Below are 14,403 nucleotides of genomic sequence, written 5' to 3' on the forward strand. Positions count from 1 at the left end.
AACAGCCATCTGATCAACAACCAATAAACTCACCCGAGCTACCAATATTTCACCACATTACCAATTGAAGCGCTGGTCTCACAATCTCGGCTGTCTTCCTCACATTTCCTAATAACACCAGAATATTAAAAGTCGTTCGGGAGGAAGAGAACAAATCACATGAAAAGTTAACTTTCCACCTCGGAATTCGTTACCCAAGCAGTCAGTCAACGCGTGACCAAGTGATGTGAATTCTATGATTGAAGAATGAGACGCATTAAATCCTTTCTTGGTGTGATTACATCACGTGACTACTCGTCGTCGGGCAATTTACGGCTACTTCGGTTTATCAAATATTTCAATGCCATGGGATGCAGCGAAAGCCTTGAAAAATGCGAGCATCCAGCGGTTGTCATTCCGAATGAGAAGGTCCCTTACTCTTTAATTTCAAAATAGTAGCCAAGAGATTGGGGTTTTGGTCAAGCTTGTGTTCTGAGCATGGATTTGGAACTCAAATTCGTTGAATGAATGTGACAAAGAACTGAATGTGATTCCGTCTGTGCGGATGGTCAAAGAAGACCCAAAAGCACAATGTCAGAAGGTGAGTTTGTCGTAGTGGTAGTGAAACTCAAATAATCTACTTGAGGTAGTGATCGGGTTTCGAATCCTGAGAGCTATATAAGTCATGGTTGTAACGCAACGGATGAAGCTAGTGAACACATAAATAAGGCATGCGTAGCGTTTGCCAACTTGTTTCATTCGCAGTGCCACAGGTGAATACTGCGGAAGTTAAATGGTTGTGCATGAATGGAAACTATAAATACAAGCCTCATTATATATGGTGGACTTGTCCATTTCAATCCGAGTTCTTTGGGAGGGTTCTAATTACTTGGGCAATCGCTGCTCACCCAAGCGCGAAAATGTTCACCTGTTTAAAGGTAAACATCCGGATGAGTCCAGCGTACGCTGCCGGAGTAGTGGTAACACGCTCGCCCCCCATGTCAAATGTGCGAAGCTCAAACCTCGGCACGGCCATCGGATATGCACTGCTAATGAGATCTAATAAGAGCAAAATTCGAGTCCATTACTTTCACCTTTTGGTGTAGACCCACCAGGATTGCGCGAGGTCAGGAGGTAGGTATTCCACAAAAATCTATTTGACGAATCATAATCGCGGATGCTGGAGAGCAAAGGCTTCAAGTAACCACTACCAGCACAAGAAGATATGTTTCCTGTTTTAAACCATTGTTATTAAAATGTTTGAGGAAGGCAGACTATGAACTGGTAGCGTGAAATGCGATCAACTGTAGTCTAATCGACTGCTGTGATATTCTGGATCTCCCTGGCTGGAGGTCCTGTTCTGCTGCTTTCACTTGGCAAATAGCCCTGCAGCACAAGGAACAGAGCCGACTCTGTTGGAATGTATATTACCGTTTACCAGCCGGACATTCTATGGCTGTGCGCTTGGCTTACGTTAGTCAATCCAGCTAATGGCAACCCCATTTGACATTACACGCAGTTGCATTTATTTTGATGGTAGTGAGGGATATCACCACGTTGTTTTTTGACACTCCTGCTATGAACAAAGGACCTGTTCGCATTGGGCCCCTAAAGTGTCATTTTCTCTCCATTTTATACAAAAAAACCTTCCTTCCTTGGCAGTGAGGGATATCACCACGTTGTTTTTCGACACTCCTGCTATGAACAGAGGATCTGTTCGCATTGGGCCCCTAAAGTGTCAGTTTCTCTCCATTTTATACAAAAAAACCTTCTCATGGGCGCGTGGAAGTTATACATGGGTCTATATTTCCGGTACGTTGCTGTCAGTGGTGATGATAATGGAGTTATGCATGGATCTATACTGTCCGGTATTGATGTGAGAAGCTTTAGGCATCTCTGTAGTACCATTGAAAAAAATGCTTTAATTTTCAAAAAGCGATTAAACGGAAAATTCTGATCATCAGCTGGGTTAAAGTTCACCTGAAGTAAGTTTGACTATCAACAATCTAAATTTAGCTAATGTGGCTGGCTACGGAGAAGCAACGCCCTCATCGTTATGGTGTTATTACGGTAAAAAAAATTAGAGCTGCTGTGGATGGTGGTTCAAAAATTATACAGAACGGAACGGAATCCTCGTCCTCATGCTTCGTAAGCCGATGCAATTAGTCCAGATGAACTGTATTCATAAAGAATCAGCAATGAAATTGAACCACAATAATAATTTGAATTGGGTGCATCATATTTAGCGGGTATTGTCAGTGTACGATCTTCAAGTGTTGGTGCGATTTAATATGACAACAAATTGTGCTTTGGAAGGAAATACAATCGGGCAGTTTTGGTGACATTCTCCTCAGTGAGGATGATTTGCAGTGCACCTACCTTGCGATAAAATAAGTTCCAACGATCTATTTTATATTTTCATATCTAACCCAAGTCCTAAATGATTTAAACTGTGATTTTGGTCTGGCAGTTTGACAACTTTAAAGCATATTTTATCTTTTTTTACACCGTTTATCGTAGGGTATAACGGTGCGGATGATGGAATTCGTAAGGATCTTGGGCCAATGCAATGGTTTGTCAACAAATTAAAGGGTCCTCTTTGCAAAGTTGTTGATTTCTTATTCAGTGCTATCCTAAAAGCAACCCCCTTGGCTAAAGGCAGCACAAAATGGTTTTTAATAATTACGTAGAACTAACAAACTACTAATTAGCAAAAGCTGAATAGGTGATGGTTGATTAACTGGAAAGGGAGGCAGTCCTAATGAGGTCAGCGAAGTTGACAGCAACGCTCATGGGGTTATGAGTATCCGCAGAGAATTAGCCTGTTCTTTATAAAACTGATTGTGAAAAATGCTGCTTAATGAAACTGAAACTTCCTTAGTTATGTAAACACAGGTGAAAGGTAGAAGGCCTTCGCTGCGGAGTTGTTTATTAGAAAACATCAACTAAACAGTTACGGACTATTGGAAGCAAAACTCCTATACGCATCTTGTTCACAAAAACTGAATATCCATCTTCTCCCTGAACATGTCTTCCTGAACTTTCCTGGATATTCACTGACCGTTACTCAAAGGCGAGCAAATGCTACAAACGAACTCCACAAATTCCGTAACAGGTGTCAAGAGACGCGAAGCGGATTCACAAGTAAACATATTACTCCCATGCCCTATCAGTAGTATTCACCGTTACACAGGTAGCATAGGTTGTTTTTTCAAGCTCTACTGACTAGGCGATGAATAATCACACAGGATTTCAACCTGGAGAACGAAAATTTCCTATGAATCAATTTTGAGCGGTCTGCACTTCTCTACCAGGGTCCATGAGGGCAGCAAAATACATGGGGGGGAGGCACAAGAACAACTGGAGGTCTGTTATGAACACGTTGATTAGGTGAAAGAATCTAGTGGATAAGCCCATTTCTGATTCTCAAATAAAAACGGGCCAAAATTCTCACATTAACTTGCATGCGACTTTTAGGAGAACGAAAATTTCCTATGAATCAATTTTGAGCGGTCTGCACTTCTCTACCAGGGTCCATGAGGGCAGCAAAATACATGGGGGGTGGGCAAAAGAACAACTGTAGATCTTTTATAAACACGTTGATTAGGTGGAAGAATCTCGTGGACAAGCCCATTTCCGATTCGCAAGTAAAAACGGGCCAACATTCTCACATTAACTTGCATGCGACTTTTAGAAGTCAACAGGGTAGAGATGGATAGGTGTATAACTGTAGCTTCATTGGCTATAGAATAACCATCTTAATTTGGGTGTTTGTTGGGGGAGATACGTGTCACTGGGAACATTTGATGTCCATTCTAGTTTTGACAACTCTGATCGCAATGCTCATTTGGAGCTACTTTTGAAATGAGCCCAATTTTTCCCCATATCTATTTCACCTCTGTATGGTCGGAAAATTTCCATCGAATTCGTGAGAATCCTTAACTTGTTCTAGGACAGCGAATTTTGCTCTAGAAGAAATTGCTGTCCATAAAGTGATTTTGACTATCCGGGGAAAATGACTGAACGAAGGCTGGCTCGGTAACTTTGAAAATAGATTGTCTTCTGTGTACTTCAAACCGCCAAAAAAAGACAATCTACTTTCGTAATGTCGTCGGTAAAATTGAATACTTGGTTCCGGGGGCGCAGGTTTAAGTTGTATTTGTTAGTTTTGCCTATATATTTTGTGTCCACACCTGTTTTAGAATTCGTCGCAGATGGAAAGAGATGTCAGTGTGTAAGTTGCAAGCTGTGTGCACTCAAACTTGCGTGTTAATCAGGGTTCGTAATGTGATCACTTGTTTTGTTCGTTGAGGTCAGTTGTTCGGTTTCGAGCTTCTCGTATTGACTGAGTTTTTGATGTCGGTGCTATCTCAGTTAAGCAGGTATTCACGTGCGCTGGTGACGTTCTTACACACGGACAGACTCGCACCTCAGCGAAATTATGCACTGGAGTTTCTACAGCCATTGATGACATAGCGTTTGCTACAACTATACGCGAAACTGCGCCCAGAAAAAAGACGATCAACTAAATAAGCCTCTGCCATCAGTAAGGTTTCCAACAAAAACAATAGCTTCACGCAACCTAAAACACCCTATATCTGTATCCGCCAGTTCAACGGCTTCATTGTTTACAACCTTCCCTCGATTGATGAGGCTATCCTCGAACAAAGCTCATGAACTTTACGAGAGATTTCAAGGGCGCCCTGACATTGGTGCATAATATGAGATGTTTTTGAAAGGAAGAGCCTTCATGTATTTACTCAGAACAAAAAACGAAAAGCATTCCAATAGTAATTCAAGCAGAACAGAACATATAACAAAGCAGAGCTTGGAGTTTTTTATTTTGGCTGTTTTACATGCTCACTGTGTCTCCGGACATTCTGATGACCCAATGGAGAGTTCTTTCGGATGACCGCCAGGCAAGAATCTGCGAACGGAGTAGATTGATTTTGAGTGTTTTTGAGACAAACAACATGTTTACCATCTTATTATGGACGTCCAAAATGCGGTGCACTTCGTGGATAGCTGTTGGCGCTACAATGTCGTTGAGCGCCAACCATTTTTCTGGACTGTTTACAGGACACTTTTTATTAGATTTTATTGATTCCCCGCCCCCGAAACGTAGTTAACATTTTGTCGAATTTGTCGCGCTTCATAAAACCTGTATTCCTTATATTCAAATGGGGAAGCCCATGCAATTGGTTGGCTCGAATAGTTTTGAATGGGTGACTCATCGGCCTTTAAAAACTTGTGTGGATGAAAGTTGGCACTGATAAATGACTAAATATCATCACAATCGGAAAAGCGCTGCCTTTGAACAGCTGTTAAACGACCTTGAAATCTCACCTAACTGGCAGGAGACCTCAGCTTGCTAACACCAGTGTGTCGCCCAATAACCACTGAAATGAAGTGTGTGTGAGTAATGAAACTGAACAAAACCCAGGGTTATTTTATTTTTGTTGGCTTTGGTAATTGTCTAAATAACTTTGCGTGCTTTAGCGCTACAATCCAGAACCTCAACGTTCAATTTATTTTGGATTTTACAACAGTAAGACGCTACTATCCAGAACCTCAATTTATTTTGGATTTTACAACAGTAAGCTATGTTTTGAAACAATCCATTGCATTATTCATCAAGTAAACAGAATATGACTCGGAGGTGTTTGCCTTAAATTCTACTGACAGTCATATAAGTCACACAATTGCTTTCTACATGTCTGGGAAATTTGCAGACACCGAGGAGAATGGGACCAGATTTATAATACAAAAGAGATGATTGGTAATAAGCATTGTCTAAGTTTGTGCAGATAAGCGACAAGTACATAGATGCTATGCACATCTGTCCTGCCAGCTGTGTCTTATCCAGCTAGGTCAATCACGCCGACGAAACGTCACGGCACATATTGATCCTTACACACTGTTTTGATCAACTCGTGAGAATTCGAATCGCGGATGTTTACAAATTCTTTCCTTCTGTGTGTTGGAGTCGCAAAACCCTTAGACGAACAGCAGAGATGCATAGCGATGGCCTCGTCAGAAGACCTCATTCTTCTTGGGAAGAGCTTTAGGGAGTCTGTTTAGGGTAGACATGCGTATTTGGTTAATTATCAGCATCTTGTTCATACACGAAGGTTTAGCTTTCGTCATATAATCGTTTTTGATGGAACACTGTAAAGGGTCTTCATAAATGGACTTCTGAGATCCTAGTTCATTTTGCACTGGGAACATCCATTTTGATATTTGGAAATATTATGTGTGATCAGCTTGATGATGCATCGCTGGGGAATCAGTTAGGACCGCTTCTATCCCAACATCCCGTTTTTTTAGCGAAAATGTTGCCGTCTGTGTTAACAAATCTGGGAATGGTAAAAAAATTAGGAATTAGTAACCAACCTAAAACGGATTGTCTGTCAGTTCATGATACCACGAGTGAACTAGCTTATTAGGAATTCACAGGAGTTAGCACCATCAGAATATCTTCTGCGCTAAACTTCGACGAAGTATTGAGTTTTATGGTCGAAAGATAATACTACACTGACAGCATTTGTTTCTGTTTATTCAGTTAGATTTCATTTCAATGGCTTTCACCCAGGAGTACGGTCACCGAAGCAGTGTTGAGTTGGACAAGCGATTGCTGATTCAAATAATGTGAATTCCATGAAATCTCCGGCAAAATTTCAAAGGCTCTGGGATTTCCGACAGATAAGCTGGACGTTTTTCCGAAGGAGCGATTGATGAAGGCCTTGGACGTCCTGGATTCTTAGTACTATTTAGTTGACTTTACTGCAAACAGGCAGTAATTCAAACCCAGTAGCCCATGAACGTCGTTTTATTTGAGGTTCATACTTGTAAGACTTGGTGGCTGGTTTTCATCGGTGTTAATAGCTAAGGGAGAATCTTAAAATGTCTGGCAACGCAGTTCATATGACAACATCTCCCCCTCAGCTGTCATTGATAAGTATGATGAGGTAAATTACTCTCCATTGAGATCCTCGTTTATGGATTTCCCAATTATGAAAGACGCACAAACCGTCTGTAAGCTCAAACTAACAAGGTCTATATGTGTATTCAGGTTCCAGCTGAACTGCTTCCACGCATACGTCGTTTACGAGAGGAATCATGAGATAAAGGGGCACACAACATCACGGAAAATGGAATAACTCTACGGAACTAATAAACAGCACGCAACCGAACCCATTACATGAGCCTGCATCGGAGAGTAATCTTTATTCAGTTTAGTCAAAGGTTGCGAATCCGTGGCTGGACAGCCTAACTCTGGAAGCTTTTACTTCAATCCAGTAACACTGCAGTAATAAGTTCAGTGATTTTCTGACCTGTCGAACTTGTTTGGTTTGTAACCACATCGAGACCAGAACTGCACCACAGTACAAACAAAACGCGAATTTCTGTACGCAACTGATTATTGAACAAGCTCATCTGTGTTAGAAAAAATGGTATTCGTGAGCTATTCTGCAAAAACGTAGTTCCACCCTTTGCTTTTAATTTACACCTCGTAAAAAAACGTTACCAATGTAGATGAATGAGTCGGTACAACATACCGATATGATCGGCGTGAGTTTTGTTTACTTATGTTGTGTTGGGTGAGCGTATTGGATCACCAGTGAAAATCCAAACGGCTAGCTGCACAATTTACTGAATCGCAACTTAGCTATGCTCTTGACAAAAGGCGGAATTCCTTTAAGAATGGTGTCAAATCAACTCGTATTTAGTACACCTAAACTGCTCAGTGTAACGAAGTGTGATCTAACGGCGATTAAAGAACGTTTCATATGACTTGCCGTTCCGATTTTTATTGATTTAAACCCTATTACGATCTCTGATCATCCTGGTGATGAACATATGCGCTTTGCAATGATCTATACAGACAGAAACCGCATAAAATCGCTATATTGCGGTTGTCTGTGGCGTTGTGGGTCACGTTCACACAGTCAGAAACATCTTGTTGGGCTCATAAAGCCTAGAACAGCCCGAACCTGAATAACTGCTGGCCTCTTGCCAGAGGTTTCAGTGTACCATGTAGTCCACCGACATAATCAATTCTAGTTCAAAACAATGAGGTGTATCAAATTGTGTTGTACTCAAAGCATTGGACAAGAACTACGGTTTATGGATTGTCTATCACTATTCAATGAGTGTGCATGACAGTAATGTGTTTATTCAGGCCTCTCAAACTAGCGAATATTCTCCCGCAATTCTCACACGTGTGACCATGAAGCAGACCATGTGTTCTTCTAATATGTTTTTGTAGGGACGTGCTGGACCTGAAATTTTTTCCACATTCTTCACACATACAGTGTTTAACGTTTTCGTGGACAGATCTTCTGTGCCGCAGTAAAGAATCCCATTTCGGGAAGCATTTATTGCAATGAGGGCACTGAGGGATATTATCATCTGATTGTTGGTGGCTTTTGAAACATAGTCTGAGTATATTTGAGTGCACCTCTCTCTCGTGACGACGAAGGTCGCGCCAATTTTTGTAAGATTTTGGGCACTGCTCACAATGCCGATTTCGGTCAGACGAGTGGGACTTCTGGTGGGCGAGAGCCATGGATATGTAACGAAACGCTTTATCACACATTGGACATTTATGAAGTAGATCCGTAAATTCTTGATTTATCAAATTCGGGGAACTGCTCATTGTTGCAGCCTGTATCGATACATTTTGAGTGTGGTGTTGCCCAGGCGAATCGTATTCAAGTGGTCTCATAACATTGGCATTAGTGTTTGTCTCCGTGGAAGGCTTCGCTGTGTTTTGAGGGGCAGCTGTTTGGAATAAAAAAACGATATGAAGATATGACAAGCTGCATTCAATAAAATTTGACCGCATACATTCATTTATTGATTGAAAAGATAGCCTTCCTTTCGAAGTATAGTCTGCAGTTTTTTAAGGCAAGACTATAGGTGTGTTACCGATTGTAGTGATATATTCTGTCGACAGATAGCCACAAATTGCATCCCAAACGAAAAAAATCTGTCAACCAGTTGGCTCAAGAGCATATTACACCAACATTTCCAGGAGTCGTAGTAACATGTGCGATTTGCATTACACAACCTAGTCCGCCGATATCATTCCGTAACGAGCGGCTTATAACCCGACACTAGGCATTAGGGTGTCACACTGTTCACCCGTTCATCATATCAATGACCTTCACGAAATCTGGTCACTAGCTTGGCGGTATTCTGAGCTATGTATGACGAAATTCGGAAAAGAGGTTTCCGATACCCAGGAATAACAAACGTCATTACGAACAGAAATTACGCCAGTCAGTTGCTTATAGTTGCTTACTGGCTTTTGGTATGCGTGGCGAAACAACACGGACTGAGCATTGTCGACGCGATACTACAAAGACCGGGGGCTTCCAGGATCAGACGATTTGTTTCACCCCAGAACAAGTTGGTCATACTTTGATGCAAGCGGACCTCTTGGTCAAACAAGACCGGGTTCTATTCCCCGTGAACAAAGATGTTGAACAATCTCCCATCTATGTTTCGTACACAAGTGCTGCTGAGACCCGTGAAATGTCCGTTTATCGAAATGACAAGTTGCTGACTCAGGATTAATTTCAGGTGTGTTTTATGAATCATAGTTGCTTACTGGCTTTTGGTATGCGTGGCGAAACAACACGGACTGAGCATTGTCGACGCGATACTACAAAGACCGGGGGCTTCCAGGATATTTTGAACGTTAATGAAGGTCGACAGTAAGCAGTTTATTGATTACATTTGAACGCGGTCCAAAACGTCACCAACTATCAGGAGCCAGAACCATTTCTCGGTCTCTCACCAGTGTTTGTGAGAAAGAACAGCACGAAGAAGTGAAATATTTGATTTTTTTCGGGGAACTTCACAGTTCTTGGAGCACCAGTGAAACCCTAGATTATTTGAGTGCTTCGACTAGTTTCGATCAGCTTGCTTACTTTATTTATTAAGGAAAGTACTGCTCAAAATACATACTGAAGCAAGATGACTCACATAGTGGAGCGTATGCCGAGAGGAGGTTGCTTACCTCAGCAACTGAAATAAAGGTACAGATTACGGGTAATTAATTATTGTCTGTGAACACAACCCAATTTATGAACGCATTCTGATGCATGTTAACTTTTAGGTAGGTGTACAAAGCCCAGAAATCAAAAGTAAACGCCCGAATCACCGCAAAGAGTCTAAGGCAGATTTGCCTGTTGGGAAGCTCCCCCAGTTTCTAATCAAGTGTTGCAAATATGGTGAACATATACTGAAACATATTTACATACCTGTCAGTCAGTCGGGCCTGGACCACAAGCTTCATCTCGATGACAAATGAAAATATACCTCCCCTACATTCAGTCATATGTGGTGTCCCTGTAACTAAATCTCCACAGACTACTGCTTTCAAAGGTCTAAAATATGATCACGTCTAGCCGAACTCACGCCATATACATTCGCATATACGTACACATATACTTTTCCGCTGTACTCTTGTTATATTGCCTAAAACTTCAAGAATCATTGGCTTAGAAAAATCACAAAACTGGTTTGTTGTGCAGAAGGGTATTCACGGTGAAGTCAACTGTCAAGTAATGTGTCATTTTAGTTAAAAGTGCATCACGCGACTCCTCTAACTGAATGCATCACATCCGTGCTGCTAAGCAAACAGCTGTTCAAGTACTCGATTCGCTTTAAAGTGCCAAAGTAGGCGCCCACCTAAGAAGTATAATTGTTCAGTCTATTAGGATACGTAAGCTAGCAGACTAGTGTTCTACGTGTGGCAAAATGGAGGAACTTACGACGGTGTTGTGCCATCGTGAAAGATTGTGAACAAAACATCACGAATATGAACAGGAATGAACCCATTCGACCACGGGGGTTTCTTGAATGTGCCTATGAAGCTGTTTGTCCTTCGTTTATATTATATTCCCACATACTGAATAGGCTTATCAACAGTGAAAAAGAAACAAGGCGATATTATTGGCTAACGAGAACTGGATGGCCGAATGGTGGGTAATTGGAGACGTTCCTATGAACAGGTGACGATAAATACATATCGATCTGAGTAGGTCGTGTGCAAATACTGGCTATATTTTCAGCCTACAAAATATTTAAGAACTATTAGGTGAGTAGATGAAAACATGCGATGTTGAAACTAGTGGCTCTTTAGAGGCTAGAATGGTTAAATGTGGTGGGGGCCCAGTGAATTGGCCCGGGAATCGGACAGAGATCTACATCACCGTCGACTTCTGGAAGATGCCTGTCTACATAATTATCTTTGTCCGTCAAGACATGGAACGTAGGTGGCCTTCAGGGCTCTTCGTATACCAGCACAATTAAAAGTCTGGAATTTATTCATTCAGCATCTAGTAACCGTTGGCGCTCCACAAGTTCCTAATGACCCGACCGCTCTCCTGTGCGACACTAAGCAAACATGTTAAAAATAAAGCCTAATTTGACCGGTACCACAAAGGGTGCTCAATTAAATTATGAATGATTTAAGGACATCAAAAAGTGAATTAGGCACTTAGGAACCAGTTCAATTCTTATATGAATTACCCACAAATAATTTACAAGTTGGAATGAGATCGGTTTCAAAATAACGCAGTCAAATTTCACGAGGAAGTCGTAAACAAACGACAAGCCTGGACTTAGATATTCGTCAAATTGTGTCGTATGATGTGCCCGTTTCACGCAAAATGCTGGTAAGTCCATTTTATGCTGTGGGTCATTTGATCAAAACCGGTGGGAAACTGACAATACCAACACAGACGTCACGGTGACTTACAGCTAACTATGAAAGGAAGAATGCCCTCGCTGCGAAGTTAGAAAACACCAACTACACAGTTAAAGTATATTGCACAGGGAAGCAATACTCTCATATGCATCTTTTTTATAAAGAAACTGAATATCCATCTTCTTTTTGAACGCGTCTTCCTGAACATTCCTGCCCACTCTTTGACTATCAGTCAAATGTAAACAAATGCTCCAAACCAATTCCACAAATTTAGTAATAAATCACACTTTCTAATAGACACGATTCTGAGTTAAGCGAAAACATGTTACTCGCGTGCCTCATCAGTCATATCCACCGTTACAATCAGGTTATTGTACGTTACATAATGTCAGCGGTGCTCCTTCTCCGATAGTGTTCCTTAGTCACATGAAGAATGAGGGGCGTTATATGGTGTATACATGAAAGTTAATCACGTTGAAGATCGTCCGCCCGTAGCCGAACATTTAGGTGTTCAAAATGCTGAACGGAATGTCACAAAATCGAGGCTCTCCGGAGTTCCGTCTGTTGAGTAATGCTGATGATTCCCAACAAGGACTGGACAGTTCTACAGCGACTGTCGAGTTTTCGGCATAGATCGAATTCACTTACGAGACGAAAACTGCATTGGAGGTGATTCACGTATGAGTACGTCCATATTTTCAAACACATAAAAGGTGGATGTCCGGTGAAAATGTGTAACGCAATAAGTACAGCAGCCAAATTCGGAAGCCGAGATATGGCGTTCCACTGGCTATTAAAAACCAACATACTCCGTGTGCGCTGCAATGATCATCGTTAGGATGTTGACCACTTAGTCCGGGTGTCTGCCCTATCCTTTCTTCTTTAAAGGCAAACTGGTTTTATCCGTGCGCTTTAGGTCATAAAAGTTTCTGTTGGTAGCTGCCTCCCGTAAGTTTTGAAGAATATTTATCCCACTTGAGAATATTCCACTGATTGCGAAAGCAGTTTAAAATACAGGGAGCACTCATTCCTGTGTGACAAAACTTTGTGCATAAGGCGTCTTGAGCAGCTCCCTCTACACATTTAATTGCCGGGAAGTTTGAGAAAATCAAGAACTTATTATATCAAGGGAATGCCGGGATTTTCCAATACTAAACAACCTTTTGATTGGTACAGACCGACAGCTGTGCACAGTTCGACTATTACGTACGGAAATAGTTTAAATTCAGATTGTTTACGCTAGGCCTTTTTACGAGCACATAACTGAGTGACGCTGCTAATATTAGGCCAAGAAGTCACTTGCTGCACTCGAATAAGCGATTCACGGCACACCCTTAACAAACAAACAAAGCAAACAAGTTTGGTTTGCAAATAAGTGTGTTACCCTAATGCTCTCTTTGAATAAAGCTGATGATTAGTCATTCGGGGAAGGATCACATTCATCTCAGAAGACTGACCACCATATGGCCACAAATTGAAGGAAGTACGCAAGTTCCTGCGTTAACTCAAAGGATTGGAACGCCCCTCGCTGGCCCAGTGAATACGTATGATTTGAATATCCAACGGCGTGTTGTGTTGCTGATATTCACCCATGAGGCGTGTCATGCTCTGCACATTCTTTGAATTGTATTTGACAGGAACATCAAATCAGTATGAGTTCAGCCTCACGAATAATGTTGAACAAATTAGCCATAATTTTTACTGCCGTTTGAGTTAAGTTGCTGCTGTAAGAGTGACCTCTTGGCAATTTCGACAGTCGAGTATAAGAATTCTCGCGAAGCGCGTTCCGGGTGATCGCTTTCTTTAAACGCATAGTAGCAATTGCGGTTATGTAGGATGTCAGCTCACAAATTTGAAGATACGATGGCGCTTATGTTGATAGTCGGATTTTCTCGTCTAGACTTGCATGCATTAAGTTGGTTTGGACAAAAACATCCTACATGAATTCTTCCCTCTTTCTATTCTTGAATATGTACACAACCGAACAATTTCTACTTCGGCTCGCACCTAATGACGGCAAGGTGCAACTGTTACCAAGGCAATGAAGTACTTTCCCGGCTATTTCACAAGCCATTTTGACAAAATAAACCGTGTAGTGTGTTGTTTACAACCATGAATGAAAACGTAGGTAGCGAGCAAACATAAAACTTTGGAAGTTTCTCCTGTCAAGTAAGTTCTTCCATCATAGAAGTTTCATTACTAACCGATGTGACGCGATAAGCGCAAAAGCTGTCCCGCGAGGGTAGCTTTGTGTATGTAACAATGGGTAGCTGTTTTAATTTCTAAAACACAGAACATTAAAAAGCAAACGAATGTCAGTCCAGGCGAGATAAATCTATATTAATACACAAACACTACATCCTAGCGAACAGCCACTGACTCATGGACACAAATGATATCAGCTTGACGGTGGGGAGACGTTTACAATGGGGTCCCTGGCCCACTTAAATCACTCAGAGAGGTCCTAGCTGTTCAAAAGGCCTTGCTGGAGATCTGAAAACTTTTCAGCTCAAGTGACTGGTATGCTTATAGTTCGCTTGTGACGGCATACTGGCCAAATTCCTGGCTAACCGAATTCTGTGTGACGATAAAGCCTAATCATTATATGAAGCCATTTTTAAACGGAGTGGCGTTTCTTTTCGGTTGGTTTTTACAAGGTTCAAGTGGACACTACTATAGACATCAGAGGAAGATCCATTCCT

The 14,403-nt window shown here is 41.5% G+C and overlaps 2 protein-coding genes across 2 annotated transcripts in view; one reads left to right on the forward strand and one right to left on the reverse strand.

Annotated features, from left to right (window-relative positions):
• Positions 1-2,549, forward strand: part of T265_15683 (hypothetical protein) — a gene marked incomplete at both ends in the record, with an annotated part of 35,360 nt that extends 32,811 nt beyond the window's left edge. Inside the window, one exon of the mRNA XM_009178936.1 lies at positions 2,500-2,549. Within this exon, the coding sequence (XP_009177200.1) occupies positions 2,500-2,549 (50 nt within the window). The remainder of the gene's footprint in view (positions 1-2,499) is intronic.
• T265_15684 (hypothetical protein) overlaps positions 1-14,403 on the reverse strand; it is a gene marked incomplete at both ends in the record, with an annotated part of 30,912 nt that overhangs the window by 16,311 nt on the left and 198 nt on the right. Inside the window, one exon of the mRNA XM_009178937.1 lies at positions 13,906-13,983. Coding sequence (XP_009177201.1) covers positions 13,906-13,983 — 78 coding nt within the window. The remainder of the gene's footprint in view (positions 1-13,905; positions 13,984-14,403) is intronic.

Source organism: Opisthorchis viverrini (genome assembly GCF_000715545.1).
Source record: "Opisthorchis viverrini unplaced genomic scaffold opera_v5_727, whole genome shotgun sequence".
NCBI lineage: Eukaryota > Metazoa > Platyhelminthes > Trematoda > Opisthorchiida > Opisthorchiidae > Opisthorchis > Opisthorchis viverrini.